Source organism: Haemaphysalis longicornis, unplaced genomic scaffold (assembly GCF_048455015.1).
Source record: "Haemaphysalis longicornis isolate Haplotype H1 unplaced genomic scaffold, Haemaphysalis longicornis Haplotype H1 scaffold_5, whole genome shotgun sequence".
NCBI lineage: Eukaryota > Metazoa > Arthropoda > Arachnida > Ixodida > Ixodidae > Haemaphysalis > Haemaphysalis longicornis.
In genome coordinates this window covers 7728734-7746922 of record NW_027526385.1, presented here as the reverse complement: position 1 = coordinate 7746922, position 18189 = coordinate 7728734, and the positions used below count along the sequence as shown (strand labels likewise).

Below are 18189 nucleotides of genomic sequence, written 5' to 3'. Positions count from 1 at the left end.
CGATTCCTGGCCAATCCTCCACGTGGGTATGTGCCATGTCAGCAGGAACAACAAGAAGAATGAGCCATGGGGACGCGGCCAGGCAGCGCGCGCCCATCTCCCCCCGTTGCTGGGGAAGACGGGGAGCGCGCGCACCCGCAGCTCTTGCTATGCGGACTACGGCGGCGGACGATTCAGGCTCGCTTAAGAAGTGCATTCGCACTTAAAAGTAACGGCACGGTAAATACGTACACGAATAGCTAAAGAGTTCCCTTCCCGAAGAGCACGCGGGAAAGCACCCTACAAAGAAGCCCCCTGAGCGATGCGGCTGGCAGCGAACTAAGGACGTCGCTGCAACGCCCCTTCTAGACATTGCCGTGTTATCGGGTTCTCGTCAACTGAACACCATAACAGGGTAGTGTCTGCCGACGAACTTCACGAGGGCATCAAAGGTGGACAGGGAGACCCACTTGTGGCTCGACAGGCGCTCAAAACTGCATGCTGGAGAACAGACGATCTTCTCTTGGTACGGCAAGGCGATATATGTGGCTTTATATATATACTGGAGGAGTTATACGTGACATTATTGACCAATCAGGTTGTAGGTGACGGCTGTCGCCTAGTTAACCTCGAGCCTATTGTTTACAAAGCTATGGCGCCGAATCTGTACCAAGCACATCACCGCGACCGGGTCTCCGCTGTGCTCTCTCTGTTATGTGTTAAGTGACCTAAGGTGAAGCTCGTTATGTCAAGAACTGAACCGGCGCGCGAGCTGAACAATGTAAAATGACTGCATATTACGCAAAGCCTATAAGCAGGCCGAGGGCATTACCATTACCGCATCCACCGAACGGTACTATTACGGCATCCACCATACCACTCTAATAGGGTTTGTAGAGGCGCAGCGCACAGCCCAATACCAGCGATTATCTAGCGGTCACACAGGACGTCTTCTACCCCAGAAACTAGGCATTCCGTACGGCAGCCAACATGAAGCCAAGACTTCGCTACCTCCTCACTTTAAAAAGGCCATCTACGTCTCCCCATACCCGGAAGCATGCACCCGGTACATCACCAAGATCGCCGCCATGCCCGAGCGTCCGCCCTGCACCAACGTTTCAGAGATGACTGTCATGTATGCTATATTGACGCCGCTGATTACCGCCCTATGCGCGCCATGGCCATCATGGCAATAGACGTTAAAGGCAACTTCTCTGACATTCGCCTCTATTTTAAAGTCGGCAAGGTGGTTCCATTGTTCAAATCTGGCGACATGCATTCACCTCTAAATTACCGTCCTATTTCTATAACAAGTGTTCCATGTAAGATTCTAGATCATATAATATTCTCCGTGCTTATTAACTTTCTAGAAACAAATTCATTCTTTTCTTCCAGTCAGCACGGTTTCCGTAAATCATTTTCTTGTGATACCCAGCTTATTTCATTTACGCATGACATTTGTGCCGCGTCAGATAATGGATTTCATATTGACACCATCTTCTTAGACTTTTCTAAAGCATTTGATCTTGTTTCTCACCAATTACTCTGTCATAAATTAAGTGCCCTCAACATTGACCGTAATATTATCTTGTGGATCGAAAACTTTTTGTCCAACCGAACACAATTTGTCTCTGCTAACAACTTTGATTCTGCTCTTTGCCCGGTCACCTCCGGGGTTCCACAAGGCTCTGTTCTCGGACCTTTGCTTTTTCTGATCTATATTAATGACTTGCCTAAGTCCGTAACATCCTCAATAAGGTTATTTGCCGATGATTGTGTCATTTATCGTGTAATATCATCAAATTCAGAAACTCTAACATTACAATCTGACCTAGATAAGATTTCTACTTTGTGTGATACTTGGAAGATGCGTCTTAACAGCCAAAAGTGCAAACTAATGAGAATTTCCCGCAGTACTGCTCCGCCTAACTTACACAATTATCGCATTATAGGTTCTGCACTCGAAGAGGTCACCTCTTATAAATACTTAGGCGTCTACATAACATCTAACCTTTCTTGGCAGACTCACATTAACCATATCACTAACAACGCCAACCGCATGCTTGGTTACCTCCGTCGCAATTTGTCAATGGCCCCAGTTAACGTAAAGCTACTTCTCTACAAAACACTAATACGCCCTAAGCTTGAATATGCCTCTTCTGTCTGGGACCCTGCAGTAGAATATCTAACAAATGCAATAGAATCTGTTCAAAATCGTAGTGTACGTTTTATTCTTGCTAACTACTCTCGGACGGCTAGTGTAACATCTATGAAGACTACCTTAAACCTCCCTCTCCTCTCACACCGCAGGAAACTAGCACGATTAGTTCTACTCCACAAAATTTACTATTACAATTCGGAATTAAGAAGTCAACTTTTCTCTGCACCTTCTTGCATGTCGTCTCGAACTGATAACCTGCATACATTATTCGTTCCATAGTGCCGCTCTAATTTATTTTGCTACTCATTTATCCCAAACACCACCACTGCATGGAACCACCTCCCCGGCTCAATTGCTAGCATAACCGATTTGTCTGCATTTAAAAATGCTATAGAAAAACACTTTAGCTAATCCGCGTTTTTGTTGTTTCCTTTTTCTTCGATTTTTCCTGTTTTTGGTACCCTTTCCTGTGTTTGCATTATGTATCAACTCCACTCCCTTCTGTGACGCCTTCGGGCCTTGAAGGTACAATAAATGAAATGAAATGAAATTTACACTAATTGAGCTGAGCGCCTGCCGTCCCCTCTTCAACGGCTTAAACCATGGTGAGCGACTACAAAACAGCTCTCCGGAATCACAGAATTACTAAATTGGCAGGATCTCTAATACCGCCCTACACATTTTACGCTCCGTCCAAGCCGCTCGTATGCGCAACGTGCAAATAATCTGGTCACTGGCCCATGCATCTCTCCCAGGGAACAAGCTAGCACACGAGGCGGCCCGAGGTTTCACCTCCCGGGATTGGCCTGACGACGCTGCTGACTCGGACCAGGAAGCTAGGGACAGGATGGTGACCTACCGGGACATCGCTCAGCACTATCGCACGGAGCGCCAGAAATGTCCCGCAGCGCATCGCACGCTCAACAGACGTCAATATGTAGCCTGTCGTCAGCTGCAGGCTGATGCCCACCCCAATCCTGCAGTATTGAGCAACATTTATCCCGACCTTTATAATGACCAATGCAAGTGGTGCACCAAGCGGGCCTCAGTCACTCACATTATTTGTTCTTGTGATGCTCAGCCACGAACTATACGAACATGCTTACGAATTACCAGTGCGGGGCAGTGGGAGAACTAATTGCTTAGCTCCGACCATGAAATACAGGTCAAGGTCGTCCAACTGTCTGAAGATACCGCTCGCGCCCAAGGGCTGCCGTCTTCTGAGGAAGATAAATTCAGGAAGGCTGCCACTTCCCCTTACTCCTTTTACCAAGTTTTAGGCAAAATATTGTCGTCATCATCATCTTCATCAGCAGCAGCAGCATCACTCTACCTCGAGGCGAGGGGGGCCGTATTGTGCACAGGATTTGATAGTCGCTGAATTGAATGGTGGGATCGCTCAAAGTGAGCCACCATATGACGCTGCGTAATACAGAAAGTGCTTGGCTCGTGCCGACATGGGAGCGGTATGTCGCTACTCTGATGACGACCGAAGTACTACATATCTATCTTACCAAAAACACAGTCAACCTACAAACGCATACCGTAAAAGGCACAGGGAAAGCGCTGTCTTGTAGTGTTTTCCGTCCGCGTGCATCGATTTAGCGCTGTTTGGTGTCAGATGAATTAATACCAGCTCACCAAGTTACTTCCTCCTTTACATATCCCCAGAGTAGCACATACACGCGGCTGGTTAGGGTAGACAAACCGTCCGTCAATTTATTGGCATCTTCCGGGTTTCGGTAAGGCTGCGTAAGGTTGACATTCATAGGGTTGGTGCTTACGCGTCAGTAGGATATTCTCCGATTTTCTGTATTTTTATCTGTAATTGCACAAGCGTGATTAACAGAAAAGATGAACAATGACGAAATTGACGAGCGTCCAGTTGACAACGAACGTCCAGTGAACATAAGGGAGCACGCGCATGTCTTATGTGTCGGCACCTGGCGGCCATCTGGTTTCCCATTGCAACACTTGCAGGTGCACCTGACCTCTTTTTGAGAACACAAAGATCGTGCAGCACCATTTGGGATCGCGCACGCGCGAAATGTTTGAGGCATACACGATAGCGAAAAGGGGCGACACGCGCGTCGGTCAGCCCTCTGTTACATCGCTACAGAGGGAACGTGACTACATAGATGGAGCATGTCGGAGATATAAGCATCAAAATATTACTCTCAGTGCTGTGTATATACTTCATTATGCACCTGTTTTCTTATCCTTTTGTTTTCATTTTAATCGATCGCAAAGTTGTGACGTAACTTGTGTCTTCGAAGGTATATATTGCTGAATGCCATAAAGTACGCCCATGTGCTAGTCAGCGCTTGTTCTGCCTTCCTTTCTTTCGTCCGCGTCCTTGCGCTGTTTTTTGAAGTGACATAACGTTACGAGTAATCATAGCAGAAGATTGCCTATGACGACTTGCCCTATTTCACGAGTTCACCCATGACGAATTGACTGCGAAGAGCTTACTTGTGACGAGTTCTCCTAGACCCATTTGTCCCTATATGACGAAACCTCGTGTAATCCGATGGGCTCATTACAGGCATTGGCAATTGGACCCTCAAGTCCTTTCACTCTACTACGTAGAAAATTACGGACGTGTAAAAACTAACGGATGAAGGTGGCTTCATTACCTGACTGCGTCTGCCTTTTTAAAAAATTAGCAGTCGCTTAGCTCGGATATGCCAGGATATACGTAGCGTGCACTATGGTTCAGCTCGTTATTCTTAGGTTTCCTGGTTGCCTAGGATTATCCGATTATCATGCCTACTGCTGCTAATACGATTTGCAGACAGTTTAGTCCAGTCCAGTCCACTCAAGTGCAATCCAGTCCAGTCCAGTACAATCCAATCCAATCGAATACGATCCAATCCAATTCAATCTAGTCCAGTCCGGTCCGGTACGGTCCAGTCCGGCCGAGTCCAGTCCAGTCCGGTCCGGTCCGGTCCGGTCCGGTCCAGTCCAGTCCAGTCCAGTCCAGTCCAGTCCAGTCCAGTCCAGTCCAGTCACTGATCCACGCGCATGCGGCGCATGGCTCTCCACGAGCCACGCAAAACGGCTATTAAGCCGATCTGGAACAGCGTCAGACTTGGCTACTGCGCAACGGGGGCGCACGCCTGGTCACGCGCTGGCGCGAGTGCGTCTGCCGCAGCTATGACGTCACTCCTTTCGAATGCGCAGACCGGCGAATGTGCACACCTAATTCTCTACACACCCGTACTCCAATTGGATTGGATTACCAGTCCAATCCAGTTTAATTTAATCCAATTCAATTCAATCCAATCTAATCTAATTTGTGCACCTATACAATCCAATCCAATCCAATCTGATTTGTTCACCCGGGGAATTTTGCGTGTAGAGTAACTTTCTGTTTCTCTTCTACATCTTGTTGCTTTTTATGGAATTGAAATGGGTTATATGTATTGCTATATAGTGCTGTATCCTACCTGCATGGTCCTTCATGACCGCAGTATACTGTGAATAAATAAAAATAAATAATCCAATCCAATGCTCCTCGCGCTTGCACAGCACGGCTCTTCAAGGTACACGCGAAAGGGGTCAACCTCGGCCAGTGTAGCAAAAATACGCGGAAAAACTACGACGCTAACGAACATACCTCGAACACACGCGACGATTTGTGGATATCAGTACCCAGGAACAGTTCGTTGATTAAGTTGGAAGATGCAAACGCTAGATGCAATTGTTCTACTGTAGGTTGTCTTTCAAATTTTATTAGCGCTTGTTCACGGAAGGACAACGTGTCCGTAATATTTTTTGCAGAGATTTAGACCCATGCCTGCTTCATTGGCCACATTCTAGTGTGCGATACCACTTGTGTTGCACGCCATGGGTGCACGTGCACGTGCGCTGAAGTGGCTGTCGTGGCATATCCACGGTCAATAATCGCAGAACGTGATGCAGCACCAACGGCCATCGCCATGTCTACCCGCATCCACCACCTCCGCCTCCACCTCCACCGCATCCACCACCTCCGCCACCACCTCCGCCTCCACCTCCACCTCCGCCGCTAGATGCACCTCCGCGATAACGACGTGTTGGCTCCCACCCGAAGTATATGTATTCCTGCACACAAGTGATGAAAATGCAACGAAACAACCGTGAACTCTGTGGAATATACTGGCTGCGATAAACAATTACGTTGCTTTTTTTCCCGTAGCGTTACGAGGGTAATTTAAGTATACAACCGAAGTAGATCACTGTTCGCCATTACGTACTTCGATAACGGCGGTGCTAAGTTCAGCGGACCCTCACAAGTCCGCAAGTGCAGCATGCCACAAAACCACCTACCCTCTCGTGCGACTGGGATGTTTGCATAGATATCACTATTGATTAGGGTGGATCTGTACAGACGCAATACTTACCGCAAGCACTGTTTCTAACAGCAGACATTTACCGTTAAACTGGTAAAAAAACTGGGCTCATGCTGCTTTATTTATGCGTATTCACGCATTTCGGAGGTCGAAGTACGACGCAAAGAAATTAATGCCCTTCCACTCTGGGAAGAAGGTTCACCAGCGCAGCCGAGGTCCCCAGCCTCAACGTGAGCGACAACATGCCTTGACAAGGCGTAGTCCAAGGAGCGCACGAAACAAAGTACAGTTCTTTGCAATTTGCGATTAAACATACAACTTTGCTATTACCTGAATGAAACTTTGATGGACTGGATTTTATATCTAGTGAACAAACGTAGGGCTTTCCGTTTCCCTCCCGTAAAAGCCAATGTATTGACAGCACAAGGGAATTCCACAATATTTACAACTACATTTTAAACTTTTCTAGTTCGAAAAGTAAATTAGACGAGGCGTAATGCTGCAGTCTAGCTAGCTGCTAATTGTCATTTAATTTGTTTCCGGATAGTTTCAACAAAATAGGAGTTTCAGCCATTCCATGCAACCACACTCCCTCCGTAGATGGCCTTGTAGTCACAGCAGATAGGAACCCACAATATTTATAACATTACTGTGAAATACCAGTGACAAAAAAATGAAACTCGGTGCAACGATGAAGTTGTCTTGTCGGCTAATTTTGATAAAATTGTTTTTGGGATAGTTAAAAAAAAACAAGGGTCATAGCCGTTTTATAAATCTCACTGCCTCTCTCGATGAACATGACTTACTGTGGAACGCACAATTTAGGAAAGCGATGCTACAAGCTCCCAACTTACACCTGCCTCCTTAATGTCGACTTCACCCATAACACAACTCTAGTGCTGGGTAGCCATTTTTTACGGATAACCTAAGCAGTCGTTCGAAAATATGATGGCCATCGGATGTTTTATTCTTTACGAGTTTTTCTATGCGCTGAAGTTACGGGGAATATTTTTACGCTCGCGAGGATTTAAGTTGGTTCTGCAAAGTACGCTACGCTCGTGTGAGATTCTAGTCTACATCGCCGTGTTGCCAGAGGCGATCTGCTGCATCCTAACTATAGAGAGATTCGCATGAAAAACAGGTTTGCTTGCACACGTTCCCTTGAGGAGTTAGCTTGAAAAAATTGATTTGATTGATTGTAGGGTTTAACGCGTCGACGCAACGCAGGCGATGAGGCGCGCCGTAGTGGAGGGCTCCGGATTAATTTTGACCACCTGGGGATCTTTAACATGCGCCGAAATCTCATACACACGGGCGTTTTTGATTTTCGCCTCCATCAGAAAAGCGGCCGCCGCAGCTGGGAATCGAACCCGCGACCTCGTGCTCAGCAGCGCAACGGCTTATCCACTGAGCCACCGCGGCGGGTAGCTTGAAAAAATCAAGAAATTCCTTTAGCCCCATCAGGTATGCGACACCTCCATCGAATAAGGACGCCCAACTGAGTAGCCAGTCGGCTCATTTACAAAAGTAGTCTGCACTTTTTTTGCCAAGGTACACGGCACACCGCCATGCAGTTTACCAGAAGCTGCCGATGGCTAGGATCCAGCAGATGTTTTTCGCAGCAAAGCGATGTAGACCATTTGACGCGAGCTTAGCGCCACAGTGTAGTGCCCACTTAAATCACCAGGATCGTAAGAGTGCGCGCTACACCTTCAGCGAATAAAAAAAAAAATAAAAGTCGGTGCCCATTCATTCTGTCAAGAAGGATGATCAGGGAGGCTGTCTCCTGTGTTGTTAGTCATTTTAGTGTATAATTGTCATGTAATTTTTTTCGGGGCAGTTCCCGTAAAGCAACAGTAATAGCTGTTTCCGGTAACTGTATTTCTTGCGTAGACGGTACTACATTGACAGTGGACAATAACCCCGTAACGTTTACAGCTTCAACTGTTGTTTTCCAGAAAAGATCTGGAAAAACGTGATATGACAATTAGCCGCAAAGTCGGCTCTACCATTACACCCCACAGCTTCGCTGGCCACTCATCTTCACAGAGTGGGCTGGCGCTGAACACTTTGGGGAGATGAGACTTCGCACAGCCAGCCAAAAAATTCAGTGTCCGTCCTCTCTTTGAAAAAGGATGATCAGCAATGCTGTGGTGCCGAGCCTGAATGTCTATACGACCTGCTTCCGCCGGGGTTTAGCTCAGCGAGTGCGTGCAACGAAGCACGTGTGTTTGTAATTTGTGATTCAACATACTTCCAAGACAATATCTTGAGGGAAACATGTTTGGGATAAATTTTTATTTTAGCTCGACAAACATGGGGCAGTCCGTTTCTCCTCTCATCGAAGCCCACGTAATAACAGCAGACTGGATACCGCAATGCTTACAACTTTGCTCTAAAAACTATGCATTTACAAAATAAATGAAACCTGGTGTAATTTTCGAGCCATCTTTTCAGCTGCTGGTCATATAATCTATTTCGAAATGGTTTTGATATAATAAGAGTTACAGCCATTTTGCGTAACCACTCTCAATCCGTAGATGGTCGCGTATCGACAGCAGACGGGAATTCAGCTGTATACAGTAGGTCCTTTTAAGGCACACTAGGTTAAGACGAACTCCATGGTTAAGACAAACAATACCGTTGCTCACTTGAAATGTCTACAATTGACGAAAAAAAGCCTATGTTTAAGACGAAGTGTTCTTAACAGGAACAACTTTTCACGGTTCCTTCGAGTTTGTCTTAAGACGAGCCTGCTGAACACGCCCTCACTGTGAGGTCGCAAATTGCAACAAGTAAAAGAAACTCCGCATAGTAGCATAGTCAACGTAGCGAATAACTGCCATATGGTTGGATTCGGGATACATTTGGTAACAGATGAGTTCGAGCCGTTTTCTGTAGTCATACGCCCTTCGTAGATGGGCGTGCTTCCCTTGGCAACCCTTAAAGCGGGAAAGCCATGTTAAACGAAGTCGGCTTCACGTTTAAGCGCAAGTAAATTGATGGGAAAAAAATTCTCAAGGCAAACTTTAAGCAACGTCACAGCAAAGTATAAAAGCCCGAGGGCGTTTTTCTTCTCTTTTACGTGCTTTTTCGTACTCTGAATGTGTGCTGCACCATTTAACTGCCCCGGGGGCTCTAGTAGGCGCCGCAAGGTGACCCTACGCACGCGTGGAGGTCTTGTCTACATCGCAGACAGCCTCGCCGTAAAATTGGCAGCGTGTCTGCTCGCTTTCCGAGCACTGACTTACCCGGCACCATCCGCAGTAGAGGCAAAAAACCAACCATTGCTTACCTACAGGGAAATAACCACATTACAGGCACGACGAGAGGAAGCTCCCAGCATCACACGCAGCACTCATGAAGGAAGAGCCAACTATATACCGGAAAATGCAGAGAGAGTCCTTTCCGCACCCCCGACTACTCAAACGCATGTTCCCAAACCAATTTGAAGAAGCTTGCCCAATCTGCAAAAAACTGGGCACACTCCAGCACATGATAGGAGAGTGTCGGTTTAGCCCGAAGCACCCGCCCCCCTTACCTGAGCCTCGCCCCACCAACCCAACTCTACCCTTTAACGAGAGATGGAGGATCTTGCTGACCAGCCCCGCCCTGGAGGATCAGCTACTGCTGGTCACTAGGGGCCAGGCGGTGAGAGCAGCATATGGATTCCCGTGAACAGGGAACCCCCTCCGTCCAGTGCGGAGATCGCAACGAACGCCTCTTAAATAAAGTTTCTTCTCTCTTTCTCCCACTCGCTCCAAATGTCGCCGAAAGATGATAGCACCCCTTCGCCCTCTCACCCCACCTATCTCACAGACCCTCATGTCCGGGTTCTCCAGTGACAAGCGCAATGAAAGTGTACTCAAATCAATTCCATTTTCTCCCGATGATGATGATGATGCTTAGTGACTTCCCCTTCGTAACGGGGTGATGTTGCACAGCGGCCTTAGTCGCAACGCTACTGTACAATCACCTCGCCAAAAAAAAATACAAACAAAATAAATAAAAAGTAATGTCAAAATAAAAAGCAAATACTTTTACGAAATTTTTGGGCTAGTCTGACTTCTTTGTTCGCATGTCTTTGTTCGCATGTCTTCTCTGCTCTTTTCCCACCAACATTCTAACCTTCTTTTACTAACCTCTACTGCTGTCGCACTGCTGCTGCGCCATCTGCCAGGACCTTTCCTTACTGTTTCGCTCAACTTCACGGAACGCAATACGATCTCGATTATAACGAAAGCCAACACAGTCATTCTGTTAGTTGTACACGCGCGGCAAAAGTGAGATAGTATCAGGATAAGCGTCTGGTCAAGCTGGCGAGTTACAGGAGAATTAATAAAGTCAAGAATAGGGTCCGAGGTTCCTTTTACATCTACCGGCAGAATCAATAGTGTTTAAATTTTTATCGCTACTAAACGACCTAAGTCTTGGCAGGCATACAAAAACTCGACGCAATGCCGCAAAGATGACAACGTAGGCCTGCTTTTGCCATTGCGCAAGAATAGGGCTGGTAGTTCACGCCCTCTTTGTGGCTGGCTAAGATAATAGGACGCATTATAACTAGTTGACGGGAGCGGGAGCGTCACGCATTGGCAACTTCAGCCAACGGAAAAGTCGCTTCTTTTTACGTAAGAGCTTGCAAATGGCAGCTGCCATCGCCACAAAATGGGGCAAAAAATTTCCCCGACTATCGGTACCGTGATATCCCCATGAATTGGCAACAGGCGCAGTTTCGCACTATGCGTGGTTTAGAGCTGTTGCTAGCTAAAGATTAAATAGTTTTGCCTGCCTCCATGTCAGAGACAACCGAGCATAAAAATAACAGCTCATGTTTTGTTTTAGCGAACGGAGACCAAACATTCTTTATTGGGTTGGAGTGACAGCAACACAAAGCGGCACTAGATGCATCTCAACTACAAACAACCCAACGCATTGAATATGTCCGCACTCCTCCGGGTAAGCTTGCGGGTCACATGATCAAACAGAAAAGAAAATTTAAGCAAGCGAAATGGCGGCCTCCTTCCTTAATGCGTTGATCCATGTTTTGTATATGAATAAGAAAATCGGTGGCATCATTAGGCCTTGCCATTTTCGGGCGCATCGCTGTCCTTACCGCATCACACAATCGGTAGTCACAATTTCGTTTTGTGGTCATTGCAAAAATGTCTTGTAACAAGACAGCAGGCGATAGCGTGGCGGCAGTGACGGCTGGACAGGAGATATCGGTAAAGACAGCTCGCAAGTTAACGTCGAAACAAAGCTCAGTTGTTCTGTGGAAAGCAATTGAAGGAGATAAGCATGAACGGGAAAGAAACGGTGTAATATTCTCACGTTTAACACATGTTTTATCGCTCGCATTTGGATAAAAGCTACTTTACGGCCTTGTGGTGTAGTCAATATTTTATGCTAAAAAAACTGTTCTATTTCCAAGCCTCAACTTGTACCCTGAATTGTAGACTGCGTAGAAACAGTTTACAGACCCTTATTGCACAATATCTGATGGCTTGTTATTGATTTATGTAAGCTAAGCGTCATATTACGCAGCATGTCATCACAGCTATGCGTGCAAAAAGAAACATGGCGAATTCACGGACAAATCACGAAGTGGAGAATATGACCGAAGAACCTGCATCGAAGAGGGCTGGAGGCCTCACTCAAGCCAACGAACGTATCTACAGTAGCTATTCCGATTTGGCAATGGCCAGCCATGCTGGCGGCAGAATAAAGCACACGATACGTGTAGAGAAACACCTCTAGGGCACTCACAAAAATTCGTGTCTTTGAAGTTCGAAGCGTTCTAGCACGAGGCGTTGGAAAACGAGTGTCCCGGTGTTTCAGTACCGTAACTACACGGACGACGACGACAGGGGACGCCGACAGCCAGAGCAAATAAAGGGCCTCACCCTTACAAGGGCTAGCACCTCCATATTTTTATTCGATTTGTATTGCCTCTGAAGAAATGTCTTCCTGAAAATGCATTCCTGCTTAGTCGTCAAGCTGACTTTAGGGGGATCACAGTAAGCTTGGTCTTTGTAAACTGGCTTCCCCGCATAATGTTTCGCACAGTGAAGCATTTTAAATGTTAAATTTACAGCGCAATATAGACACAGACAAGTACGAGTAAGGGACATAGGCAGCGCTGCGTATGTCCCTCACTCGTACTTGTGCGTGTCTGTAAATTTAACATTTTGAACCAACTAGCCCAGACGTCAACATTACTAAGTGAAGCATTGCCATTTGTGGATGTTGTATGATTACAGAAGACGGCTGTAACTCTTGTCTTATCGAAACTACTCGAAAACATTACGCGTCATTAAGGCGTTATCACAACTCTACTATTAGGTAGAGTTTCATTTACATGTCATTAGTAGGTAGTTCAGAGAAGTTGTAAACGCTAGAGAATTACTGTATGCTTTCTATAGATAGGCATGTATGGAACGAGTACGGCTAAAGAAAACAGCTGTAACTCTAGTTTTAGCAGAACTATTTGGAAACAAATTTCGTGACAGCCGAAATAATACTCTATAGGATTGCGTACCACTGCATCGCTCGCCGTTCTTCCTAATGACAAGGAAAACACTACATTTTTTGCGTAAGGTGACTACGGTACACTGTATAACATCCGCCATTTTGTGTCGAAAGTGAAGTTATGTCCAAAGATTATAAGGATTTTACTCCTATGCGGCCTGTACTTTCTGCTAAACATTGAAAGGCACTCACAATTATAATAAGCGCTCCGAGGAGCACGGCCTTCCTCTTGACGTCCAGGTCGATGGGGAACGCAAGCGAGAAGCTGTCGACGTCGATAAACTCTTCTCCAGACAAGCCCGAATTAAACTTAATGACGTGTCCCAACTTCGTGACCTCGTCTGCGGCGAAAATCCTGAATAACACGTCGTTGCAGCAGAAGGTGCTCGGGCATAGGGGCCGCTTGATCTTGAGCACAAGTTTCTCGCTGCGGTCCAGGATCGAGAATGATGGGGAGAGGCTAAAGTCCATTCGAACCGATCCTATAACGGTGCCCTCCGGAGCTTGGACCTCTAGTTCCTGCAAGCCACAAAAACACAATTGCTAGCAAAGCAAAGCATAGCGCTGTGAAGGAGACATTGTAAGTAATCCCGGCTACCCTTAATAGAACACATACATAGCTATACAATAGAAAAGAAAAAAAAACGAAGTAAAAGGCTACTTCCACAATGGCAACACCATGCTTTGTTTATAGCGCGATTTAACTCTGCGGCGATGCTCGAAGTAAGAAAAGTTGAGGAAAACGTTTGATTCACGGAACCATCGCGGGAAATCACGCTGCGAGTGGCGGAAGCAGTGACGAGTCCAGAAGACTTCGACTGCTCAAGTAGGTCTTCATCGAGGTGGGATCGTCTGGGTGCTGGACGTTACTTGCGTGCCACGAGCTGCTCGCGGAGAGATCGGAGACCTCAACAATGGGCTCGGACAGCGGGGTGGAAGCCCTCTCAGGTCTTAGCGGCTGCTGAGGGCAGTACCTGCGGCTGGGTCTCCGCGATGGAAGCAATACTGGACGCTTGATCGCATGAATCCTGAATGTTTGTCGTGTGCTCCATTTGTAATGAGCTGTTTGTGTGGACGGCTATGTCTGCTTTGTCGGTCGGTCGCCGAACGGCTGAAGAGCACGTTGTAGCCCCTCTTCTGAGTGGCCATGTGTCACGATTCGGTTCGTCTGGTTTCAGCGTTGCGAATTCTAGTGGAGCTGAAAAGTCTCGAAGCAGAAGCTGTAAGTGCGGATAGTGTCCAATTTACTACTAACTCTATGATAACGGTCTCCGAATGGAAGAGGTAGAAGAGGGGAGCTCGGAGTGGCAGAGTATACGTGGCGCCCTAGAATTAGGTCGTACTTCGATACACTACATCTATTTTTTCCTAAGGCAGTGTCTAAGATTCTACCGAGTTGTTGCACTATATCGTGCACTATCTGCATATAGTGCAAGATTCACCTACGCTTAGCCCGTCCGCTGGAAAAATCTTGGGTGTTACAACACGTGACCGTTTTTACTACTAATAAAAAAGCTTTAGGATATAGATAAAGGTAACATTAGGATTTAGTTTGTGCGCTAGAAGCTCCTCATTGGACTTTGAACTGTGTCTCCATCGGTATGACGATGTCCTCTTGCCGTTTTTTATTTACTCTTTGGACGTGCGTCACAGAACCAGATAATAAAATTTGTGTGCCGCATTGTAAGCACATAGACGAATCTGGACGACCTCCCCTTTGAGACCGAAGAAATGCAAACATTGAGATTTCTCCTCCTGCCATGGTGTACGGCAATATTCTCGTATTAATCAGCTTAATGGTGGTACTAAGAATCTATGAATCGCCCCGCAAATGAAAGTGTCGATCCGTATATACTGCTCTAAAGACTGCCATCTCCAGAACTAACAAATTACGGCTGGGACTGGTGTGCAAACTTTTTTCATTTTGGCAAGCTAAATTTTGATTGAACGTCCTGCTAGTCTATGCACATGAATGCCAGAGAGGGGCTTTAAGAGGCTTCAATTGCGCCCTAATACGTGCCTGCAAGCAGCAGAAGCACCAGGCGCGGTCGCATCGCAGTGGACGGATGAAGCGCAGCACCGGAACGTTGCGGTAGTCCAGCAGACGCATGTCGAAAGGACGTCCGCCACAGTAGAACCAGCGGTCTCTGCAGTCGCTCTCCTCGATTGCCAGGAAGATGAACTGGTCCATCGTATTTTTCACCACGTACCTCTTCGGCAGCCCGTACCCTTTTATAATTGGAAAAGAGGATAAGAGCAACTGAAATGTGTGCCACGCGCACTAATTGCTGCCTGAACTCTTGTCCCAGAGAATGTATGCCCTACAAAGTACAAGAAAGCAGGTTAGCAACGAGGCTTAACTGGGGACGAAAAAAGCAGCGCAGGCAAGCGCATGCTTGTACAGACAGCCGCTGACGTGTCGGGTGATGGATTTGACGTTGAGAATGTTTAGCAGCGTCAAAGAACGCACGCCCGATGCTCCGGCTTTGAGCCTAGGCCAAGGGGTCGCAGAATTATCATGCCTTGCAGCGTATAAGACTGCGCTATATGTTCAAAAACGCCATGAAAAAATAAGTGGCAGCCTTAAAATCTTACATAACTAATTTTGCAGCGCGGCCTTATTACGAAAAATGTCTTTTCACATTAAAAGATGCAGATGCATGCTCGCCACCACAGAAAAACCAATTCTAATTTCGGGTGAAATAAGAAGGTAGAAAAATTGTGTATAGAAACGCGAAAACACTTCTATCGCAAGAGGTACAAGGCCCAAAGAACAAAAGGCGGACGCTGGACGACTGGGCATTCAAAGAAAACCACACGAGGAAAGGGCGACGTAAGGAGCAGGTGAAACACAAGACGAAACATTTCGGCATTTCATTTCAGGATGTTCATTCTCTGGGGCACTGGGCAAATGAAGTTTTTGGTGCTCAAATTATTTCTTGCGTAAGGCTTCCCAATCGCGGTATGAATGTTCATGTTTTCGACTTCCCCTTGAGGTTGGAATTAAGAACCTTTCGCTGTATGGAAGACGCCGTGTAGCCAAGCTCCGCAAGGGAAATAATACCGAGCGTAAGGGAGGAGGTACGTGGATATGCGACAGGAATTGACTTTTGCAAAAGTAAGCACCGTTGGTAGCCCCCTCAAGAGGAGTTCTTGGCTCAGGGCAATGCTGATCAGCTCTGAACTTCCTTGGGAAAAGTACACAGAAAAAAAGGGTTGGTGAAGTACATACAAATATACGCGCCAACTGAGAACAGGTTTCGCCAATTCGTGAGTCTCAGTAGCTGAAGCAACACACTGCTACAGCCACCATGCGTTTTAGGTGCGGAGTACCTTAGGACCGCGCAATGTCGGTCCGCCTCCGAGAGCAAAGCATTTACAATCGCAAAAAATCACCGGCAGCGGCAGGATTCGAGCCTGTGTTTGGTAGACCACACAGAGTTGGTGGCAGTCGTCTTACCCATTGGGCTACACCCGTGAGTTAGTGCCCGATAGTCAAACGGCTTACTCCCCCGCCTGTAACGGTGCGGAGTACCTTAGGACCTCGCAATGTCCGTCTGCGTCGATGCGCGCACACCATTTCGACCGCGCGAAATCCCTGTTCCTGCAAAGTATGACTAAAAAGACCGCCATGTACGAAGTATGACGCCTAAAATGTGCGTAATTATGCCGCAAGCGACTAGCAAAAATCGACGATTTTGAAAACGTAACTGGGCTATACGTTGCTGCCATTACGGGCAGGTGGAAGTGACGTATCAGCCGTCGGCGCGAGCGGCCAGACGGCCTGGCCTGACGGCGCGAGCTGTGCGGACCGGCCGCGTCGGCCAGCCAGGAGGAGAGTGTGAGCGCGCGCGTACGGGGGTGTGGGGGGCGCGCGGAAAAGCGAGCGCTTGTCCCGCAAGCACGACACCATTCATGCGCTCCAACAGCAGCACACCGCGTAGGCATGGTATCGCGACGACACTGGAAAAGGAGAGAACCGTACGGTTAGCGAAGCCTCTTCGGAGCCATGTAAGCCAGGCGTACCGGCGCGAAATACCAGTTTCTCGGATTCTCCCGCTGCGAGGCAGGCCGATCGGCATGGACGGCTGGCATGTTACTTCCGCTAAATGGCTGTTTGCGCGACACGGCGGCAGGTGCTTTATCGTCTGCAAGGGCGTTATTTTGAGTTCCTGAAACTGAATAACCACGCATTGCATAGAGCTACCGGTAGCGTCGCAGTAGTTCTCATGGTACCTACAACACATTTCGAAGGCATTTAGCCCGGTGAAATTTGAGTGCAGTTGGCCTATAACAGACCGCACTTCTCCGGAGTGGTATCCAATCCCGCTTTCTTTCGGAAAATGTATTCCCCGTAGGTTGACACATCATCAACATGCGGTTATACTGAGGGAGCATACACTTTTTCAGGTCAATCATCTGGTTCACGAGCACTTGATTCACGTCGCAGAGGTACTCTAGGCCAGGGGGACACCCCAGAACGGGAGCCACGTCAGGTAGAAGGTGCGGCACTGGCCTTTGCAGCGGCAGCCCAATGAACAGCTTCCGCCGTTTCTCCGCCTCCTTCTCTACCGGTGGCGTGGGGTGGCCATGGCCCGCGGTATGCCCTTGCTCGTGTCCGTTGGCTGGTGAAGTTGCTGTTCGCACGACAGGCCCCTGGCCAGATGCCCGCACTGGCCCTGGTGGTTTTTCGACAGGCCACTGGTCAGGTTTGTGATCGACGTTGGCGTGCACGGTGTATACCGCAAATTTATGGTCTGGTTTGGTGGTCTGGTTGAGCAAATGCATGTCGGTCAACTGGGGCCGCTTCTGCACGGCAGCCGACCCAGAAGAAGCGTTTGTGGAAGTGGTCACAACGGCTGCGAGCGGGTGGCTGCCGTCCCAGAAGGTTGACCAGCGCTACAAATCCAGAGATGCCTGTGCACCAATCCGGAAAGTGCACCTTCACAGGCAAAGGGAAGAGAAACAAAAACTTGGCATTAGAAATTGCTGAGACCTCCGAGTGCGTCATTTCGTAAGGATTACAAGCCCGGACGAATGCCCAGAAGTGCGAATACAGTGCCGCGGGTACTCTTACAGGAAACCGCATAAGAGAGGCTTGAACGCAACAGATTTTGTAAGCGTTAAAACCGATATGAGTCTTCACGATGTGTGGCGCCTATTGGTACAATTTAAACTTTTCCT

The 18189-nt window shown here is 47.6% G+C and overlaps 1 protein-coding gene across 1 annotated transcript; it reads right to left on the bottom strand.

The window, feature by feature from the left end:
• Window positions 1-6039: 6039 nt before the first annotated feature.
• On the bottom strand, window positions 6040-17793 carry LOC144138984 (phospholipid scramblase 2-like). The gene is made up of 4 exons (XM_077671487.1): window positions 17406-17793; window positions 15026-15234; window positions 13198-13524; window positions 6040-6180 (listed from the first exon to the last, which is right to left on the bottom strand). Exons 1-4 carry the CDS (start codon window positions 17791-17793, stop codon window positions 6040-6042), a joined length of 1065 nt encoding a protein of 354 aa, XP_077527613.1.
• Window positions 17794-18189: the final 396 nt, after the last annotated feature.

What these genes read in the sequence shown, in the direction of transcription:
- LOC144138984 (XM_077671487.1), bottom strand. Translation starts at nt 17,793, where the DNA reads ATGCATTTGCTCAACCAGACCACCAAACCAGACCATAAATTTGCGGTA. An exon ending in GATGATTGACCTGAAAAAGT is followed by an intron (nt 15,235 to 17,405) that starts GTATGCTCCCTC and finishes CAATTATAAAAG; the next exon opens with GGTACGGGCTGCCGAAGAGG. An exon ending in TCGGAGCGCTTATTATAATT is followed by an intron (nt 6,181 to 13,197) that starts GTGAGTGCCTTT and finishes GTTATCGCGGAG; the next exon opens with GTGCATCTAGCGGCGGAGGT.